This window comes from Solea senegalensis, linkage group LG3, assembly GCF_019176455.1.
Source record: "Solea senegalensis isolate Sse05_10M linkage group LG3, IFAPA_SoseM_1, whole genome shotgun sequence".
NCBI lineage: Eukaryota > Metazoa > Chordata > Actinopteri > Pleuronectiformes > Soleidae > Solea > Solea senegalensis.
In genome coordinates, this window is record NC_058023.1 from 8,208,859 (window position 1) to 8,231,680 (window position 22,822).

Genomic DNA, 22,822 nt, shown 5'->3' on the forward strand with positions numbered 1-22,822 from the left:
TTTCTTTCAGTAACATTCTTATTAGGTACAGAAATTCTTGAACAGAACAGAAAACTAATGTCTGGGGTCCACAAGAATGGAGCACGGACGTCTCAAAGATTCATTCAAGCAACAAACAAACAAACAAATATGTGACACAGAAGGACTGGCAGCTGTTTCGCTTTTTATACAGAAAAATAAATACCAGCAGTGTGATAGTTTCATTCAATGACAAACCAGCAGGTAACAATATGGCACTAGAAGTCTGAATTCTCCACACACACAGGCACAAAGTATCAGAACATTTCAGACCGCAAGCTTCGTCCTTTTCAGCTCTGGAACTTCCAAGACCTCACGTTTTAAATGAAAGAGAACTTGGCATGCAACATTAAAATAAGAATTGCTCAGTAAGAAGAGTAGAGAATAGAGGCATGAAGGGGGAAAAGCATGCAGGATAAAAAAAAAAAAAGAAACACTAAAATTTAACTTGAACACAGATTCTCAGGATAATGTGTTTGCTGCTGTCGCACAAAAAGCCTCCAGTTTTGATGCAGGGCTCCAACTAATCATTATTCTCATTATTGTACCGACCGATCCATCAATTATACTCTCAATGAATCCGTTAGTTTGGTTCATAAAATGCTAAAAGTGGTGCCGTTTCTTTTCTGTCCACAAACCAAAAGATACCGAATATAAAATATAAAATATTCACGTTTAAGAAGCCGGAATCACAGAACGTGATTGACCTTAACGTTGCGGTAAATAAAAGTTTGACACTTCACTTTACATATATTGTATTTAAGCTTTCCGGGAGTGGGTTTCTTCTTCGCGTGACAGCAGCGCGTCGCTGTTTCTGCTACGAGGAGAGATCATCAGTGCACCGATACAAGACAGCACTCTATACTGAAAACACCACAACAGCAAGAACTATAGGACAGTTACTGATATTCAGGAAAACATGACAAAAATATGATGCTCATCAAAGTCCCCTGTCCCCCCCGTCCCCCCCCACAGTCGTTTTGCTCTTTGCAAAAGGGTTGGTTTCGTCGCCGTCAACAGTATTATATACACGACATCAAAATTGGTCCACTGAAATGTATTTTCAAAAACAGGATGATGGATAATAACAAAGCAGAGATTCTCAGATGACGACGGAGGCTTAGTACGGGGGCGACAGGTTTACATTCTTGCAATAACAGCACCTCTATCATGTTGTGGCGACCATTCCCGTCAGATTATAGATTCTACTGACTTTAAACATTTCATCAAGAAAATACAATATTGTGGATCAAACAATACATATAGTAACGTTAACGCTTGGCTGGAATGCTATTGAAATGTAGAGATTTTTTTACACCACAAAGACGTTCCGCTGTCACATTCTGTGGAGTCGCTGTTGCAGTGTGTGTCCACTGTGTGGCACCATGTAGGTATCCTGGTTTTTGTGTTCAGTGCAGCGTCTCCTCCGTGTTGAGGGGCTGTGAGGCTCACACACGCACGCACACACGCACACACACACACACACGCACACTGACACACTCTGCAGAACAGTCTGAGTCTGCGGCTCCCAGCAGTTGCTGATTTGGCCTCTTGCACACGAACCGTTGGAAGGATTTTTAAAAGAGAGCGAGGTGGACACTGGTGCCGGCTCCTCCGTGCAAAGCACACGTTCAGTTCACGGCTCCTGCAAGTATTGTCATACGGTGAGAGATGCTGTACATACAGGGAAACAAGTGCTCAATGAAAATGGAATATAGTGGCGTGTATAATAGATGCGTGTCTTCTTGTACGGCAGCCCTGAAGCCCAACATTAACAATTTTGGCACGTCTGTCGTAATTAAACCAAATTAGTAATGTGAATTAATTACAAATTAAAGCCTGATGGTTGGATAGACGACCACCTCAGGCATGTAAATACTATACTTTAGAGACTGTTTCTACATTGTGCATCTGAAAAACCTCCAAGAGCCTCTAGTATGTCGATCTGCCCTGAATAATAAAGATCTTCTTCATGAGAGTAGCTGTTATGCCTCCACCTTCTCGCCGTGAGTCAGTCGCAATTAAAAACTGTATCACTCTGTGTCACCACAGACATATTTTGGGGAAAATGCTCGTTTTTTGACCGGCCAATACCTTAATGAGCACATTGATATTGGGCTGCTCGATTAAAGGAAAAATTAGACTCACGGTCATTTGGGTCAAAATTTAAATTGAGATTATGTCAAACAATTACTTGTTGACTTGAGCTTGAAACAAATGGAATTTATTGCGTGTAAAAAAAACAAAACATTTTTAATTAACTTTTTGAATTTACATTAAAATAACTAAATAAATAATTGTAAATTGTATATCTAACTTTACTCATGCAGTGTTTAATCCCCGGGGGTTCCACTGAATATTCTGAATGTGTTCTAGTTTTGCCGGCGGGTGACGAGCAGGAACAGGAAGTCAGACACCTTTGCGCATTAAAGCGTTACCTTCAGAATAAAAGCCCCCAAGTGATTCTTTCTCTCACCTGGTTATAGGTGGACATCAAACACTCCTTCCTCCACTGTCTCTATATCCTCTTCAACAATGACTGATGGACAAAAAGGAAAGTGAATACATTTATCAAACAAATGGAAATAAAAAAACACAGATGAAATGTGCGGCATCTGTCTGTTCACCATTGCCTCATCATCATTATTATTATTATTATTATTATTATTATTACAATAATATCTCGATAGCAGAAGTTTCACACAATGATACACAACAGAGGCAGGAGCGGCGTCACTTTCACTAATATCTGATGAAATCACTGCAGGGATGAGTCTCTGGCCTCGCTGGGGCAGACCAATTACAGTTTCAGTGCAAATGACACCATTGTTTGCCTTCCAAATGTCACCACACCATATGCTTGGAGGAAGACGAAAGCAACCCTTCAAATAGCGGAGGTGTGGCCATGGCGACAAGAGCAGCTGAAAGCATGCTGCACATTATTTTTCTGCCAGAGAAAATCTTCTTTCTTCTCTGTTTTTTTTTTTTACGAACACTGAAGAAACTGACAGTGTGCCTTTCCAAATATCAAGATAATATATTATACTGCCTTTAAATCACATCAAAGAGGAAAGATGTGTTTTGGAGGAATTAGAAAACGCTGTGTTGAAAAGTGCTTAAAAGTTGCTCTTAATGGCAAACTCATGCACAAGATTGTTCATTATATCATTCTTTAACTGGCAAATAGTAATCAGTAATCTTTTTAATGTGTTAATTTCAACTGATATTAAAGATATTAAAACATCATATAAGAAACACAAGACGAGATATTGACCGATACCTATTTTTTTTATAGCTGATACTGATCTTTGGAAACGAGTGATGTCATATTTTTGGCCCATATGCTTCAAATTTCTTGTTTTTTAATGTTTATTTAACCTTTATTTAACCAAATCTCCTGTACAAGGGCGTCAGCAACACATGTCATATTAAATACAAGTTTAAAAAAACAGAGATTACAAACAATAACTTAAAATAGACGATCATTTAGTAATAAACGCGGTCATTTTCCTCCATCTGATCAAATTGAACACATTTCTAATTACAAATGATGCACAAAATGAGTAATACAAGAGACTACTAAGTTGACATAAACACATACAGTCTGTCTCATTTGTCTCAAAACAATGTATAAACTACATTATCATGCGCAAATATCAGTCTACTTTCAAAACACAACACATTACAGGTAGTTTGAGAGTTCTAAAGTGAGGGGGCAGCGACTAAGAAGGCTCACTCACCTGTGTTCTGTAAGCTGGGAGGGGTGTTGGCAGGCGGAGGGAAGCTGTAGGATCTGGCCTGTAGAGCTGGCGGCGTCTCATGGCTGATGCTCTTGGTCCTCTTCCGGCATTCGACAGCCAGGCGGCTGCGGCAGGCCTTGTGGCAGTTCACCCCACAGGCTGCACCCACGTGGAGGGAGGAGGAGGAGGAGGAAGAGGAGGAGGAGGATGGCAGGCAGCAGCCGCAGGGAGAGGTGTCATATGAGGGGATGAAAGGAGGACGGTTGGGGTCGCAGGAGAGGGAGGGAGAGAAGGTGAGATCGGCGGAAGTGGACGGAAAAAAATTTATCGGGAGAAAGGGAGAGCAAGTGGTGACAGGCAGACCGTACCAATCAACAACTCTGTCAACCAGGGGGAGTCTAAGAGCAGAGGAGCAATGGGCCGTCCCACAACACAGCAAGAAAACACGTACGTCAGAGTCAGAGAAATTCACCATTTGTTGTCCTTCATATTTTGTTCTTTACATTCAGTCTGAAACTGAATACAAAATGATTCATTTAGTGCCTTCGTCTTCATACGCTACCAAACTGACATAGGAAGGTGGCGGAGAGGGTGGCTTCATATTTATGGACAATTATGAGATCAGTATATACACAATCCCACCTGGCTCTCGGCGAGTCAGCGACAGAGAATGTTTGGCAAACACATTGAGCTCGTCCTTTAAACGCTCATCCAAATACAGAGTTCTCAACGTGGGTGATTCATTTTGATTACGTTGCTGCTGCTCTTTCTACCTCCCTGAGTACTGGATAACGAGGGTAATGGGGATGAATGGCTGTGGGGCTTTTTTTCATTGACTTCTTCTGGACTCCTTAATGCACTGGAACAAGCCAGAACACTTCCATGCGCCGTCGCGTGGAGACAGGCGAGCGGAGGATTTAGGAGAAACTAGAGGGTACCAACGGCGGCAAATGTCATGGTGGCGTCTGCCTTCAATTTGAATGTTTCAACTTAGTTTTCTCAACTGTCTGCATTACTTAAAAATGAATAGAACACATTTACGACGGAGTATTAGGGCCACACATGAAGATTTCATGCATGTAATATCATAATAATATCATATATCAATATTGACATTAAATCTTGACATTCTATCTACTCTTTGAGACTTGACGCTTCCAGTCAGTCTCAGATGTGAGCTTTTGACCTGCTGAAACTCTTTATGACTTCAAAGTCATTACATTTAAATTTTGTAATTTTGTTTAAAATCACATCCGCTACTGAGTAAAAAAAAAAAAGTTGAAATAAAAATAAATAAATCACGCACTGAAAACTTCAGGGAATTAATGATGAGGACAGGTGAAGTGACGCTAATTAAGGTCATTTGTGACGGTTGACCGATACATTATAATTTTATTTTATCAGCACATTCATTTGTAAAGCTTTGCCTTTAGTTAAAAAACAAATCATGTGAGATTTGTGTCGCGTTGTCCTTTTTGCACGACATGACAAAAGAAGCCCAACCTTGTTCAAAAAGTAACTTTTTACTTTTTTGCACAAGGTACTTTTTTTTCCTTTAACTTGAGTACATTTTAAGACGAGTACTTTTACTTGAGTGGAGTATTTCAGTACTCTTTCCGCCTCTGACGTAAAGTCTCAGTGGCAGTGTCTGTGGAGCGGACATGTCGAGACCAAATGATATTCCGACTTTACCCTCGTAATTTCAAGTTAAAAAAAACCCCCATAAACAAACGAGTGATTACACAGGTATCGGCTTATTTTGCTCCTGTGAGCATTGCTAGTACCAGAATGCAGAAGTTAATGACTAATGACGACAACTTCCACACTATTTAATGAGCACGCAGCAACCTGGGATGAACCCGAATACAGACGAGAACGCCGTTAACTTGGAGACGCTTTATTTGTTTGAGCTATTATAGGGAGATGACACTGAAACACACTGACACTCAAAAAAGAAAAACCCTGCATGTTTACTGATTTGCTGAGCACTTGGCAGAGTCATGAAATGTTATCTGCCGAATTTCCGTCTCCCATTCACACGGCTACACTCAGCCTATCAATCACTCCAGCGCTCCAGCAGATGGAGACGTGCGCGATTTGCATATTAAATTTGGCATCGTTTTTTTTTGAAGTTGTCGCCCCACAGCTGGAGGGAAACATATGTAGAATTAGAGGGCTGAATATCCGCAGATTATCACTACTTAACTTCTAGCATCAGCAGAAGCAGCCAGTGGCAATATCCATGCATGCAGGCAGGGAGGGAGGCAGAGGAAATGAAGTGTGTGTGTTTTCAAGCTAATGACCATGAGGAGGAGATAATGGGAGGTGCTGGAGGTTTTGTGCGCGCGTGTGTACATTTGTGAGATGAACCAGCTCCTTCAAACTCACAACGACTGGGAATCCTGAGAGTGCAAATATTGGAGCGTTGTAGTCTCAGCTTTCCCGAGCTGGTGTTTGATAAGGTTTCTGTGTTGATGACATTAAATCAGCTGCGTCCACATAGTGGATCTTAATCTGCGAGTGTGTGTGTGTGTGTCTGTGTGTAATGAATCACTAATTCTTAGAAGGTTACACACATCTGGGTGGAACATGCACATCTGTGCAGCAGATGTGGAAGCTCAGACGATGATCTCTTACCTTTACACTTGTAGCCCTGCTTGTAAAAGCCCCATATCTGCAAATGGAAGGAGAGAAAAGGTCAGTGAGGGTGAGTGTTAATTACGAAGAGATTATAGCCTCATTTTCCGACAAAGAAAGCTGTGGTCATCATAGAACCTTTGATATCTCGGCCGAGTTATGGCGCGTCTGCTTTTATCTGTTTGTTTGGTAACTGATACGATTTTATTAACCTCGATGAGGCCTTTTTTAACCTCGCAAGATAGGGGAGTAAATAAACTGACATTGTGGGAATCGGAGGAACCTTTATTACGCAAGGAATGGAGGCTTTTTTTTGGCAACCCGGAATTCAGTTTTTGACAAGGCAATGGATTCTAAATATAAGGAATGAAGCAAATCTGTCACATACCTAATAACTATCAAAATAACACATTTTAGCAATGGTGGCAGCAACATAGTGTCATACCTTCTTTTTTTTGTCTCCCTTACAGACAAGTGAGCGCCACCAAACACAGCAAGCAGGTTTTTTTCCAAATTCTATTAAAAGACCTCATGCATAACCTCCTACACCTCACTCATTTGCTTAAATTTGCACCCGTTATTATAACATCCTCTGCTTATGTACAGACGTACTGTGCTCCTGTTGACTCTCTTCCAATAATTGCTATAATTAATGCCGTGATTTATGCACAAAAAAAAACCCCACAAAAAGTTCAACTATATCATTTCGTCTAACTATAAATATCACATATACACATCGTTGCCAACTCTTAATGACGCTATATGTTACTTTCTTACTTCCCGGACGAGCTATTAGTTTCTGTTCATTTCACTTTAGTGTGAAATTCAGCCTGTAGCTGATTAAAAACACAATGTGGTTAAAGAGGGACTGCTGCTTGTTGCAGTTGACAGTACAGTATTAGGTATCGCAGGTAAATCTTCAAGCTACGGTGAACTGTGACCTGTAGTGAAGAGTAGAAAAGTGACACTGGCAACTGAACTCCGGATGATCCGGAAGTTCACAGTGAACTGACGGCACCAAGTATATTTGCAGAACCTTTTCCTGGCACCACTGCGTTGTAAACAATGCGAGTCACGTGACGTCCGGTGCTCAGTTGATGCCAAGGAAGGTAAGCAAATGGAAAAGAAAATAGCACAATGAAAGACAGAGAGATGTTGGGGGTGGTTGGGCAGAGGAAGAGCAAAAAGATGAGGTTGTTCAGGGCACAGAGGGAGGTGGAGGCCCCCCCCAACATCAAGCAGGACACAGGGACCACACAGACAGTGGGGGAACAATGACATGAAAGTGCCGAGCTGGAGATCACACACGGCACTGGCACATCTGAGGAGGCACAAAATATCCTGACCTCTGCACGCACACACACACGCACACACAAACCGACATGTATGCATGCAAACACACAAACCTGAAGAGGCACAAACATACATACATAAATACAGTCATTTGAGACAAAGACCCACAGAGACACACAGCTGTAGGTGCACGCCCCGATGCTTTTACAACAAAGAGGAATCTAAACATAACTACTGTAGACGCACCTTTACTGCCCGTCAACAGTGTGAAAACACAATGCACGGCAAACAGGAACTGAAAACGTGTTACTTTTCCGCAGACAACTAATGACAGACTATTCCTGTAGCCAACAACATGCTAAGACTCAAATCAAATCCCTCACTGCAGCACACATGACACAAAGCAGATCATGGTGATCATGGACGGGGCTAACACGATTTGACATAAGACAGTGCCGTCGTCTACACTACCCGAGCTGTGCAAGTCCACTGTGCCACTTCATAGCTTCATTTATGGTCAAGTTTGTGCGATGACGTTTGAAAGTGAAAAAACCAACAACCAAAACTGGTATTGATCATTAGCCAAGAGGAACTTTGACTAAGCGCGACTGTGAAAGTGGGTCACGATGTGACAGCTTTTCTGTCATTCTTCAAGGATGTTCGACATTTAAGAGCGAGACTGCCGGTTGTAATCAACAAAGCTCAGGGTCAGTGACCTCCTGTGGTGTTGTTCTTTGTTTGTACACATTATTCGACTCCAAAAACTCTGGCGGCGCTCAAATCGCGACAATGTCCACAAAACAAAGAAACCCTCGCGTTGAGTACATTCAGCGTAAAAGGCTTAATCTAAGGCCACAAAAACCAAACAATTTTTATTCTTAAAGCAATTACACACTTATATAAACACACTTACGGGCAGTATATTCAAGTTCTGCCAATAAACCCTCCTAAATGTTACACACTGGACTTTTAAGAGGTGTATTATCTCATACTCCTTCACAACCAAAATGCAATACATGCATAAGAGAAAGCTTTCTGCACTTGGCAGCTAAATAGAATCAACCATTAGGCGTAATCATGTAAAGTAAAAAAAAAGAAGGAAACGTTTTATAGGTTTTGTATTGAGCGGTTTGCCTTCACCGGCCACGAAGAGATCATTTGCTGCTGCGTTTGTTTTTCGCGCATTTCTCACCCTGTGCGATACGCTCAAGTATTTAGAAACAGATGAGTTTCCATTCACTCCTGCCTTCCCAATTCAGATTACGTCAAAACAAACCCTGAGGAGGCTTCTGTGACTCCGCAGTCTCTCATGTTAAATTGCTCTCAGCCTGCAGCTAAACACTTGTCGGTTCCTCCTGCGACGCCCAAAAAATACACACACTCTGCACTGTGTCTCCTCGCCGCGTGCATTCGGTTACACTCATCCGCGTGCCATTAATTAGGAGGGGGAAGGCCAAAAGGTGACTGCAGGCAAAGCAAGCGGAAGATTATTAGGATCCATGTGAGACACTGGAGGTGAGTGAACTCTGCAGTGTTTACAGAGGGGTTGTACAGCGTGTTCGAGACAAGTGCTGAAAAATGAACTGCGGGAAAATATTGTTTTTGCCAGGGAGCCAAGAGGAAAGCACAGAGCGGGCATATACTGTATGAGGAAGTGGCTGGTGTATCTACCCCTGACACACACAGGGAAGAATAGTCCTTATCTCTCCCCACTCGCTATTCCAAGTTTCCCCTCATGATGTTTGAGTGTCCTCAGGGGAATAGATGCGAGTCCGTGTCTAAAGTCCTCCTCAGTATTTTTGAGTGTTAATGTAAATCTCTACCTGCGGTGTAATCTACAACACATCTCTCTTATGGAGCGTTACTATGTCTCTCTGGTTCTGTATGAAGTGCGGAGCAATGAATGGGATGTCACCATGAGGGCCCCATTCCTGCTCTCATTATGGATGAGTGCTGACTCACTGTCTGAGTCTAAATAACACAGAGCTCCTTAGACGGGGGACGGGAATGTTAAGAGCCAGAGGACACACACACACACACACACACACACAGAGATACAACACTGCAACAGCGAAGGGTTATCATCCAGCCCAATTATCTTCCTCCCATATTTCCCAGAATGCATCTTCAGCAGTGTGCAGCTCTACCTCAAAGTAATTGGCATTGCCCTGACCTGACAGGAGGAGCAGGCGAGGGGGGCGGGGCTATCGCATGCTACCAGCGACTGCCGAGACCCCTAATGTAGTGCAGACACGAGTAATGTATACACAGCTGCATTATTACGGAACAGCAGGGTGAACATAGCAGACCTTTGACCTTCTGTAAAGAAACCAAGACGTGTGCCATCGATTGAGGCTCGTGAGGAAATCAATGCATTCGAAAGAGACATAAGCAAACAAAACAGAGATCAATATTTAAGGCCTTCCCATGAGCCACGGGAGGGTTTATAATACAGTACATACAGATCCGAACCAGTTTTCTAAATGACTCACAAAGCCAGCGCAGTGCTCACAGAACGTGGGCTTGACGTAGGTGGCCTCGGCGAAGGTGTGGATGAAACCCATCTTGCAGTTCAGCAGAGAGCTGGCTTTCATGAAGTAATCGATCATCTCCTCTCTGCTGATTTTGCCGTCTCTGCGTGAGGAAGCAGGTGACAAGAGAGGGACGTGAGTTTTCACTCTTGGTATTATTAACAAATTCTGCAAAAAAAAAAAAAAATGCTTACTGGTTCTTGTCCAGCTCTCCAAACTTGCTGAGGTAAGGGAAGTTGTTCCGGATTGCTTCGAATTCTTCCCTGGATATGTGGCCGTCGCCGTCAGCGTCAAAGTTTTTGAAGACAGACTTAAAGCAAATGGGAGCCAAGGGTCAGTTTCAGGGATAATAACAAAAGGACTGATTTCTGACGATTTCTCATCACTTTTATTTTACCTTGTGAAAGAATGAGAACGCGTCACACAGACAACTTTATTACGCAGACGTTTTAATTCAGGCTGTTCAAGCAAGTTCAGAAACCAGAACACACATTTACTACTTGTCAAGAGTGCAAATAATCAATTCATTCCTGCTGTCAAATGGATCTAAAAATAGCTTTCATTTGGAAATGTTCTAATGGGCTTTGGCAGGATTCCAGCAGCTCGGATCGATAAAACATTTTAACCCCAAAATCGTCCGATTGCAGAAAAGATTACAGATATTACGAAACTCACCTCCACCATCTTCTCTATGTGTTTCTTGATGATGGTCGGGTCAGCGTTGGGCTTCACTGACACGGCCCACTCGTCGATCATTGTAGGCTTGGGATCAGGCGCCGGCCCGGGGCTGGAGTTCTGCTACAGCCAAGGAGAAACCAAAGGCAGTGAGATCGATATCAACACACAAAGGAAGTCAGTGTCGTCTTACAAAGAAGAGGGGGACAAGGCAGCTGCTGAGCAGAGCCGGGGGTCAAAGGTTATGACAAAATGTTAGGAGAAGATTTCCAATATCCTCTATTATCGGTCAATATGCATTGTGTACATTTTATACGGTGGGTCAGACCGGTTTAAAAAGTTTAGCAATAATGTTAGGCCGAAATAAGGATGATAAATTATCCAAACACATTCACAGCAGGCGATGGTGGCTTGGGGGCGGTGTCAAAATATGATATACTGCGTGGTTATCTTTTTAATAAACATTTTTCTCACCCAGAGTCGTGATATTTGTACATGTGCCTGGTGAGGACAAACTAAAGTAGCAACTGCCAATTAAAACCTTAAAAAGTAAATCCAGGGTTTTGAAAAGTCCTTTTGCAGATGCACATGTTCATTTGAAGGCTCACATTGGGCCGAGTCCTGTTTACATTTCATCTTGTTTTCTTCCAGCTAAATGTAGCCGCTGCTAATGTGCACTGTTTTAGGAAATATGACATGTGTTATTCAATAAGGAAAAGAAAATCCCAATTACTGATATTAAAGAATCACAATAGCTGTATCGGCACCAAAGTATTGATGTGATACAATCTGACCGTGGCAGCTTCAGAAAGCAGGTGACACAGCTTCAGATGAGGGCAGAGAAAATCAGAACCATCCATCAAATCAAGACAGGAGGAGAGCGGTCTCACTGTCAGAGCAACAGCAAGGATCTGGGAGCTGCTCACCACTGGCTTCCGTGGTTCTCTCTGCAGAGACATCTGGTAAATCTCCTCCTCTGTGTGGTACTGGTCCAGAGAGACCTGCACAGGCCAGAACACATCAAGTCAGTGAACATTTCGATCTCTGTGACACGTTAAATTAGATATTTGTCTCTATGGAACAAAATAACAGAGAGTTAAAACGCGTCTTTAAATGCAAACAGGAAGGAAAACATATGTGAACACACAGGCTTCCATTTGCTCCTCTTATTAGGCAGCAAACATTAAATCCAAACTCAAAAAACACACAGATAAACACAGAGAAAACTTAAACGGGACTGAAAGACAGAAAGTCACAACACGTAAGACTGGACGGACGAACTAAATCCACAAATGGACGGAAGAAAGAGCTGGACACAGGTGAAACACATCAGGGTGAGGCAGACAGACAAGAGCAGGAAAACCCCAGACAAAGACAGGAAGTAAAATACCAAAAAGACACACAGGGTACGTAGCTTCAAAGTAAAACAGGAAATGATAACAGATAAGAGTCCAAACAAAGAGTCACGTGATCAAAATGTGGTTTGTTTTAAGACGATAACCATGGACTATATCCTTGCTTAATCCTCAGCATCCATTCTCACAAGCGAATAAACACAATCCTGTACAGACCTCCAACTCAAATGAGGCACATGGGGGCCAGTCAAGTGAAATAAGTCCATCTTTTTTTGGAACAAAGCAAGTTTTTCAGTCGGGGCGGGTAATAAAAATATTTGTGAATATAGATAGTTCAAAGAATTTCAAAATAAAAGTGTCTGTGTGGACATAGAACGATAACATAGTTCACAATAAAATGTATTTATGCTTTAAAATGTAGCTATGACTTACCATAAATGCAGTGAAATAAAGCAAACAAATCTCAATCAGAATACGGTTCATTTAAATGACTTTCTTTGCGCGTGATCGTTTACATTTGTACTCTTTTCACGTGTCTCACACAAAGCGTGCTCCCACTCACGTGTGCCTATTATAGGACTCGTTAAGTAGAGGTGAGCGAGAGCAGCGTCTAATTTCCACTACAGTCATTTTCTCGGTTTCTTACTGTAATGACGTTTCCTGTGAGTTGAAGATGCAAAAAGAAAAATACTCGTTTATCTTGTTTGGCCTTTGCTATGCAGGGAAATCATTCAGGGAGATTAAACAAAGCCTTTCATGTGAAACGCTAGTGAAAGGAAGGTAATTGTTTTTAAATCTATATGCGGTTTGCTTATTTTAGCCCTCAACACAGGCTATAAAAACTGCTTTTTTATTACTTTTGAAGGACTTATCGGCTCTCTTGCCCCTGCTGTGTGCCGAGTATTACTCAAGCTGCATCAACTCCAATAAGCACTGCCATAAGATAATTGAGTATTGACTCTGTCCGGCAAACTTCCCCGGTGCCCCTCGGCTCCGAAAACCTGTCAAGTTGTTTTCTCTCATTTGCACAAACCAGCTGCAATCTCACACAAACACCTGCAGCCATGCCGAGTAACTGATCTCCCGGGATGGCTTAAACCCCGGGAAACTGCTGCTCACGTATTCAGAGAACCCTCATCTGCATCTGCCACGGAATTACTGATGCTGAATCACAACCCCGGGCTTCACGCCGAGGCACAAATGTTTCCACTTTCACAGCTCCCGACGAGATATAAGATGAAGAGTCAGCGCGGGATTCTGCCGCGGGAAGTCCTGATGATTTACTTGAGCTGCACTAAACTGTTGATTCAAACTAAACTCTTCCCCCTTTAAATAATAAAACACCAGTGATATCATTTCACACTTCAAGCGTGCACATAATTCATGGGGAATTACATCACATTTCATTTTCTTTCCGCGTTATTGTCTGCTTTATTTCAATGGCGAGTTTCCATCAATCTTCACACAATCACGGTTTTATACAAACACATGAAACACTGGCTCTTCTCACCCAACTGTATCTATTTAGGACATGTGAATGAACATGCATTCATTATTTTTGGTTCCAGACCGTCTCAAGTCCCCGTCTCAAGTCCCTGTCTGTCCCCGGTGCAGTTTTTCTGACTGTGAGCCAATCAAAACACAGAACAACAAAGTAGGTGTAACAGGCTGTTTGTCCCACTTTAAACATTTTTCATCCCACTTCACTGCTGTCTGGGTTTTTTTTTTGGAGATTGCCTGGAACACACTGTTCTTTGAGCGTACATCTTCCTTAAATTCAAGCCAAACGCTCAGTCTGGACTCGGCACAAACACATTCAGGTTCAGTCAGTGCTCTTTTTGCACGCACCGTGAGCAGGTTGAGCAGATCCGTGTTGGCATCGACGTGAGGAGGCGTCGTCTGGATGAGCGCCAGCTCTTGGAGGATGGCGTACAGCTGCTGCGTCTTGGCCAGGTTCACCCGGGTCTTCTCTTTGTCCACCCAGTCCGGCAGGGCCACGTGCACGGCTATCAGGTCTTTCAGGTGCACCCCGAGAATGGGGAAGCGGAAGCCCGAGCACTCCGAGAAGCGCTTGCGGTACTGGCTGTAGTTCCCGCACGAGGTCACCAGTTCAATGAGGTTGTTAAAAACCTGATTGCGGGCGAAAGATTAAGAGGAGAGGATGGACACAGTGGAACGAGATGAGAAACAGACAGCGTGCATGTCTGAGGAGAGATTTGTTTAGAGGAATCAAGAACATTCTGGAAAAACTTGACTCCAGATGGACTACATAACAGGCAAGACACTTTAACTTGTCCAACTGTTTAACTTCCCCCGTCATATGGCTCAAATAGTTGCTCAAAAAAGAGAAAAAACACACTGTGTAGGAGTTCTAGAGGAGGTTATTTATCACAACCATGTGCAGTGGACATTGCCTAGCTGAGCTGTGCATGCCAGAAATGCTGTAAATCAGTGGCAGGCTGGAGAGAACGGGAGCGACGGCCTCACCTTGTTGGTCTCGGCGCTGATGTGGCCCTGCGTGTCTTTGAGGCGGGAGATGGAGCTGTTGCTGAGGCCGCCCACCACCGCCATCAGCGTGTTGAAGTTCTGCAACTGCAGCAGTTTCTGTCAAAGGAGAACGAGGACATGTTGAAACGCCTTGGACAAACATGATTGAGCTACTAGTACTTTTAGATATGCATCATCTGTTCTGGAGCTTCTGTCAGTTTCCGAGTTACATTTGCAAATAATGTCCCAGTGAGAGCATGTGCATGATGCATGTTCAAGACATGCACCGCCACTTGACCTGTGTCTCCTTGACAATTTGCAGTTGTTCTAAATGCATCCGACCCTAAAAACTAAAATTGGAAAAACATTTTTCGTGAAGTGAAATAAAAGTACTAACTAAAACTAACTGAAGTTGTAGCGAAAATGTGCTCAGTTAGTCGTCTTTGTAAATGTATTTAATACATGAACGTTTGGGTTCACATGTAATATAATGTACTTTGTTTCTATAGCCCTTTACAACAACCCACAGAATACACAGCAGTAACGACAGACGGTAAAAACAACATCATGAAACATAAATCAAAGCATGAAAATACTAATTAAAAACATGCAAGAATAAAAAGTGAACTAAAAGAAAAAAAACTGTCACCCCTCTACTGGGTTTTAAAAGCCACTCCTGGCCCACAATCAATGTGATTTCTAGTTTCTTGTAGACTGTTATGTTTTTATTCAAAATGGCATCTTTTGTTGGGTTTTTATGACACACAGTACTTATTATGACCTTTTTGATTCTGCCCCTGGCAAATTACAAAAAAACTAAAACCCGCTCTAGAAAAAAGAATTAAAACTAACTCATTTTAAAAACAAAAAGTCAAAACCAAACAACAACTAAAATGTCAAAACTATTATAACCTCATCTCCCACTGCATTCAACAGCAAATTTGAAAACTTGAGAAAAAAAAAAACTGAACCCAATTTTCTGGAGAAAGTTTAAAAACAGAACTGTCTGGTTTATTCAACTTTCACTGACCCCCCCAAGGTAATGAAAACCAAGAGGAAATACAAAAGTGTGAAGAAGGTAAAGCCGCAGTACGTCCGCTGCATGTGCCTCATCTGAGTAGCTGCGATATTACTGAATGTTCTGACCCGTCTATGTTAAAGTCGGGCGAACTCGATGTGAATGGCACTCCGCAGGGCGCCACACTGCCCTTCAGCTCGCTCTGCATCTCAGTGAAAATCAATGCGGTTGCAGCTGGGTGGGAGGGCTGCCAGAGGGGATCATTTGATTTAGCTCAAACACTCTTTGGAATCAATTGGCAAAGCAGTGAGGAAGGTAGGCGAGGATTTCCAGAGCAGATGTCAGTAGTGGCACTACTCGTTTATGTGGCCATCAGAGAGGCCTGAGGCCTGGGGAAGAGTTTCACTGTCAGCATTCAGCGGTTTCAGCCAGGTGTAGGAGATCCAGATCACCCTCGTGCTGTCTGTTATCAAAGCTATAAGGCAGAGGCACATATTTTGGGCAATGAAGTAGACCGTGCATGTGTCATTCCTGCATTTTAAATTGATTCAAGTCATTTCAGTCAGAAAATAAATTTAAAAAGAAAAATAAGGGGGAACATGATTCATTTGTGAAGTGGGAAATGAGACATATTCAGGGCACCCTGAGGGAAGCTTTGGGAAATGTCGAGGCAACCTTTTGTGCTGCATTTGAAATCGGCGTGAGTGTGATTTCTGTCCCCGCATGAGCGCACACTGGGCTTCATCTCCGAATACTAAAGTCTGCAGCAGCGCAAATTGGACAGAAATTAGCAAGAGGGCCTCCAGCTGAGATGATGAATTCGGCGCATTCTCTTGACATGACTATGGGATCATTCAATGTTCAGTATCAAGAAGGGTGAAACAGTCAAGAGAGCACAGTCCTGACAAGAGCCCCGCTGCGGTGTCGGACCACTGCTGTATTCTGAGGGACGGGGTGCAGAAACCTGCTGAGCGTCTGCTAAATAAACGATGAGCGCTCCACCCCGGATAAAGTGGCAAATGGGAAAATGGGAGCAGTCAAGAGAAATCTCACTGATGAAAAGACACACAATTAGAAGAGAGGTTGCATTTGCAGGGAAGCGAAGGCTATTTAATTTCCGTTTCTGCACTCTCTATGGTCAACTTCATCTCCCTCGCAGAGTGAGTCATATAGGCTTTGGCCCAGCTCACCTGGCAGACCAAAGCAATCACATCAAAGTGAAATGATATGAAGTACGGTGAAGCCCAGGATGCCATTTAGAGGGATGTTTTTGTAGTGAAAGGGCGACAGTCTCCACACTCTGCAGGGAACCATGTAAGGTGGCTTTGTTTAAGAAGCATTGGAGGCAAAACAAGACAAAAACAAAACAAAAAAACCTTAATTAAATTAAGATCAGGGATACAGTCATGCAATGCTCTGTAGATGACTGTGTATGATTTCTGTCTGAATGTGCGGCAATGAAAGCACACGTGAAAATGATACTGTAGTTCAAGATACTGAGGTCATTTCTGTGATAAAGTGCATCATTTAATTATTTCTGGTCATCAGGAAGTGTCCATAATGTCAAGTGAACTCTTTAACTTGCTCTTTTTCACCTCTTGAGACAATTTTACAACCCCCACAGTAGCTAACAATGCAAAAACTGCCTCATCACACAGGGTTTTTTCAGTCTTTACTGGAGCTGACTGCAGCATAGCCTGTATGCATCTTAACAATTAATACCTTCAAAGCCTTTTTAAATTAAATTCACTTTTTTTCGTTCCATCTAATTGCAAATGATGGTGTCTATCATGTGTGCAGTGCACGCACTAGACTTTTCTCTCCTTGTCTCACCATCTCATGCTTTAATCTCCAATTCACTGTTTAACACATTTCCTCTGCTCTTTATCTTTGGCTCCAGACAATGATCTCCTGTCAGTCTTCACCGTGAGGCCCAACAACAACAACAACAACCACAACAACCACAACAACAACCCTCTGTCTTCAAACCCTCGCAGCAAACAGGTATTGAGAGCCCGGCAGACAAACCTGTGCCACCCTGATGAAGTGGGCGATGACGGCGGCTCTCTGTGGGGCTGTGGGTTTGCTGAGCACCATGAGCTGAATCCACTGGGAAACGCTGTTGAAGAGCGTGATGAAGCGCTCCAGGATGGGGTTATCCACCGTGCAGCCATGCATCACAAAGCTGTGGTAGTCCTGAAACTAAAAGGACATTTGAAATGTAATTACATTTCCACAGAGTCATTTGGCAAGTGACTTATAAGTTAGAGTAAGATTCGCTACCGGCAGAGTCATCAGGAGCCACTTAATTTTCTTGTCCAGGGACCCATTAATGTGTAAAAAAAGCAGACCTGGGGATCAAACCCACAACCACCTGACTGAAAGACAACCTGCTCTACCAATTATTAAAGCCACAAATATGTTGCAGTTTACTTTCATTGGTAGTTTGGGGAGGAAAGACAAAATTATAAGACCAAGTAAATCTGGGTTTGGTTGATTGATTGGTTGGTTGGTCGGATGGTTTGATTGGTTGATTGGATGGTTGGTTGGTTGGTTGGTTGGTCGGATGGTTGGGTGATTGATTGGATGGTCGGTTGGTTGGTTGGTTGATTGGTTGGTTGGCTGGTTGGTTGGTTAGATGGTTGGTTGATTGGATGGTTGGTTGGTTGGTTGGTTGGTTGGTTTATCGCTCATTGTTGATTAATTAATCTATTTTGTAGGTGCATTTCCTTACAGAAATAAAACATTTTAATGGCGCACATTTGCGTTGACAGTAGCGCAGTGGTTGAGCGAGTAGCCTTTCAAGTCAAAGGCAATAGGTTAGATTCCCGGCTCTGCTAGTCTACATGCCAACGTGTCCTTGGGCAAGACACTTAACCCTACGTTTGGTCCTGACAGCAGAGTGTGAATGGGTATGAAATGTGGGAATGGCAAAACTGTAGTGTAAAGCAGCTTTGAGTGCTCACATATATACATATATATATATATAAAAACACAAAAATCATTTACAGTGGAAACAGTTTTGAGCACATAAAGGAGGATGTTATCACATGACTGGAACATCCCTCCCTCCCACCCCACATTTTTCTGCACTGGAAATTTCCTGATGAGGAAATCACAACATTCTTCCACTTAGTGCAAGAAGCGACTATGACTGCAATAATGTAATTAAGCAGCAATGAAATGCCACCGTATATCATGAGCGATTTGTGGTTTTCATTTACAGTATCGAGTTGCAGCTTCACTAATCTGTTCAACTTTGTGATACATTTTAATCAAACATAACACTGATTTATTCAGTTGTTATTTTTCTCTCCCGTTTCTGTTTACTAGTCCACTCTTTGCTAAATGACAGTAATTTGCCTTTGTCTCGTGTGTAAATGTCCTTGTCGAGCCATGTATTTCTATTTATTGTAGCTTCTTCTGTTTCATACTGGATCTGAGTATGTTTCTGAGCACAGACAAAGCACAGACAAACATCCACTGCCCACATCTTGGCACCAACACTATAATAGTTGAATAAATTATCTAAAAAAAAAAAAAGAAAGAAAGAGGTCCACCATTTAAATCAGCACAAACCCAGTCATTGTCTTTGCTTCCCACAATAAGACTCAAAGAGCAAAATGTTTTCAGACAATAATAATAATAATTACTGGCAGGAAGCGATTTCTCTTTCTGTCAATTAACTTAAATTGCTTAGCAACTATAAAGTGCTTCTAAAAGTAGAGAAGAAATATAATTAAGTGTGATTCAAAGAACTGGTCAACGCTGTAAACATCACATGAGATACACGGCGCTTTCAACAGCTCCGTCACAGGCTGCGATCAAACTAACCAGGATCTTGCAGAAGGATTTGTACTCGAGGAAGGTCAGGTGCTCTGCCAGCTCGCAGGAGTCGAGGTGGTCAAAGAGGAGGGACATTTTCCTCTTTTTGGACACCGACGGAACACGCTGCGTCACCTGCCGTTTCCATTTATACGAAGGCCTGTGAAAAAAAAACGTGCAACGAATATATTACCATCTTTTACGGAGAGCACATGATGAGCTTATTTTCTACAAGTTAAAAGCTGAGAGATAACTGAATCAGAGCTGTCTTTGTAGCCCCTGACATTTCTTTATTCTTTTATTTTTTTCTGGCATGCTAATAAACATGAGATGAGAGTCTGCAACATCACACTTTTACAGCTGCCAGTGATATGCCAGTTAGGGGCAATTAGCCATGACTTGCAAAATCATCAGCCAAGAGTTGTGTTTTATACATGCATGGTTTTAAGGCAAGGCTTTAACAAAATGTCCCTGTAAGACCTAAAGCAACAACAACTATACGAACGATTTCTGTTTCCTCAGTGAAAACTGAAAGGAGGTCACACAGAGATGGCTTTTATGGGGAGGGAGGAAGTCACGGACCCTGCGTAGCTCAGCCGTGTTTGAGAAGCAGGCGACAAATGAGTACGCTGGCACAAACACCCGTGCACAGAAGCGTTCATTCCCACTGGTGACAATGCACAGCTTTCACTCACACACTGTCGAGGTCAATGAGCTGACTCTGACGCTCGTTGCCCTCAGTGGTCAGGAGGTCTTTATAGTCTTTGATCTGGTCTGCCAGCTCCGGGTTCAGATTGAACTCTGCTGGAAACTCGGAGATCCAGTACCTGGAAGGCAGAACAAAGGGGTTCACAGAAAGAGAACGAGAGAGAGAGATGATGAGTATATAACAGAGTGAGAAATCTACCAGATGATAGACTTGTCCTCAATGGTAATGTGTCTTTTTGTGACTGTTCTTCAAAACGCTTAAATGCATAAATAAAGTAAGAAGACAAGGAGAGAGGAAATGACTGGGAAACAAATGCACTGTTAACAGGAGAGTCCATTACTTGACAAGGTGGCATATTCTTGTTCGACGCTCAGCAGTGCAGCTCTCCTCTTGGGACCTGATCCGCCAGTCAAGGTGAAACCTTGCAACATTTTTTTTTCTAAGAAACAAAAGCAACTGTTTCCTCTTCCTGTCAGACCGCAAACTCTCAAATGTCATTTAAGAGAAGGAAGAGAGGTGCTTTTCCATGACTGGATTAAAAGTGTGCAAGTGTGAATGAGGAGAAAAATGAACTATTCATCGACAAACACATGGTGTCGATGTTCTTGGCGAGCACAGTGCAAAGGTGAAGGATACTTGAGCACCAGCTTCTTGGCCATGTCAGTGGAAGGGATGTACCAAGGGTGCATCATGAGGAACATACGGACCAAGGGAGTGTCCTTCAAACAGCCCTTCTCATCTGAAACACAAAACAAGAGTGCCACGTGTTATTTGTTTCATTGACTTGGGAATAAAGCCATTTATTTAGAACAAATAACAATTTTCATAAAACCAACCAAAAGCTTGGATGCACGATTCCACCAGCGCGTCCACTGTGGCCAACTGCTCCGACGACGTGGACTCCATTGTTCCTCTGCTCTCTTGTTTTTTTTCTTTCCACTCCTTGTGTGATTTGACTCTCACTGACCAAAAGAGGAGATAAAAAAAAGAAAGCATCAAAGGCGAGCAAAGGAGAGGGGAGTGTGCAAATGAGCGAGAGGGAAATTCACAGTGTCGATCCCACGCTCCACGTTTGGAACAGTAATGTGGCCACCTGCTTTGCATGCAGCTCCTCACTGTGAGTGAGAGTGAGGTTTTCAGGGGCTGTTGACATTTAGCTGGTGTGGAGGTATTTGCTGTAATATTTTAATTGAGATATACGCGTTTGAATGTTATTCCCGTGCTGATATGATCGTGTGGGTTTTACAATGCAAACCCATCTGGAGTCCAGAAAAGCCTTTTGCCAAAAAAGTAACCTGTGCCCTCCACAGCAACTCGTGTGTTTAGATTTATTCGACAAAAATCACAGAAGAAAACGCGTACATATATCCACTGATCGCGTCTGAACGGGGTCAGGAAAACCGCAAACCTTTAGTGAGCTTCCCCTCCAGCAATCAACCCGATCCCCTTAAAGCGACAGGTGCTCATTGTTTTTCTATCCCACAAGAAACTAATTGTGACATTTTAAATGAAATACCGATGCTTCAGTGCAACAAATACACTGCAAATATTAGGTAAATAATAATTAGGACCTTAACCTGACACTTTTAAATGCAGCTGAATCATTGATCATTGATGAATCCATCATAAACTGATACCATTATGAAATACATCAATTCTTCATATTGCACCTACAGATATTGGTAATAACGAATTATGGGTCCAACATTCAGTGGCAAGATATTTAAGTTAAAGTCGTATGGCGAAGGGTTTGGGCATTTTAAAAGTAAATATCATATATATACATATATACATATATATATATATATATATATATATATATATATGTATATATATATATATATATACATATATATATATATATATACATATATATATATATATATATGCACAGCACAGCACAGGGGGCACACAACGCACAGGCCCAAATGATCACTTTATGCTTTGCCATTACATCCATTCCACATAAGACACAATAGAAAACATATAAACATTTTACGCACGGAACATCAAATTTGCCACTTTCGGTTTTGACTGTATGGCAGTGCATAAAAACCTGAATGTAGCTTACTCTTCAACCAGCTGCAACCTTCACATGCTTCTTAATACGTCAGAAATAAAATGTAAAAAACGGCATGAATTTATATTCACTTACATGAGCTGTTCTTCATCAAAATTGTTTTTTTAACTCAAGTATCTAAAAGGGATACTTGAGTTGTAAAAGTACAAGTATCTTACCAGAAAATGACTTTGGTAGAAGGTGAAGTCACTTTTTTTATATATATAATATTACTTAAGTAAAAGTCTTATAAAAGTATATGACTTTCAAAAGTATCAAAAGTAGTAGTAGGACTGAGACATGGTAGATCAGTGGTAGGGCGAGATGTCTCTAAACTGGAAGGTTGTGGGTTCAATTCCTGACTCTGCTAGTCTATGTGTGTCCTTGAGCAAGACACTTAACCGCATGTGAATGAGTGAATGGCAAAATGATAGTGTAAGAGTAGAAGAGCTCTATATAAATACAGACCGTGAAC

At 42.2% G+C, this 22,822-nt stretch overlaps 1 protein-coding gene across 1 annotated transcript; it reads right to left on the reverse strand.

Annotated features, from left to right (window-relative positions):
- Positions 1–21,250, reverse strand: LOC122766352 (RAS guanyl-releasing protein 2-like). The gene is made up of 16 exons (XM_044021122.1): positions 21,125–21,250; positions 20,925–21,027; positions 20,629–20,685; positions 20,275–20,406; positions 19,589–19,739; positions 17,783–17,956; positions 14,737–14,853; positions 14,098–14,379; positions 11,821–11,895; positions 10,895–11,014; positions 10,414–10,529; positions 10,181–10,322; positions 6,396–6,432; positions 3,759–3,917; positions 2,495–2,557; positions 1–1,663 (listed from the first exon to the last, which is right to left on the reverse strand). Exons 1-15 carry the CDS (start codon positions 21,192–21,194, stop codon positions 2,499–2,501), a joined length of 1,794 nt encoding a protein of 597 aa, XP_043877057.1. The 5' UTR covers positions 21,195–21,250; the 3' UTR covers positions 1–1,663; positions 2,495–2,498.
- Positions 21,251–22,822: the final 1,572 nt, after the last annotated feature.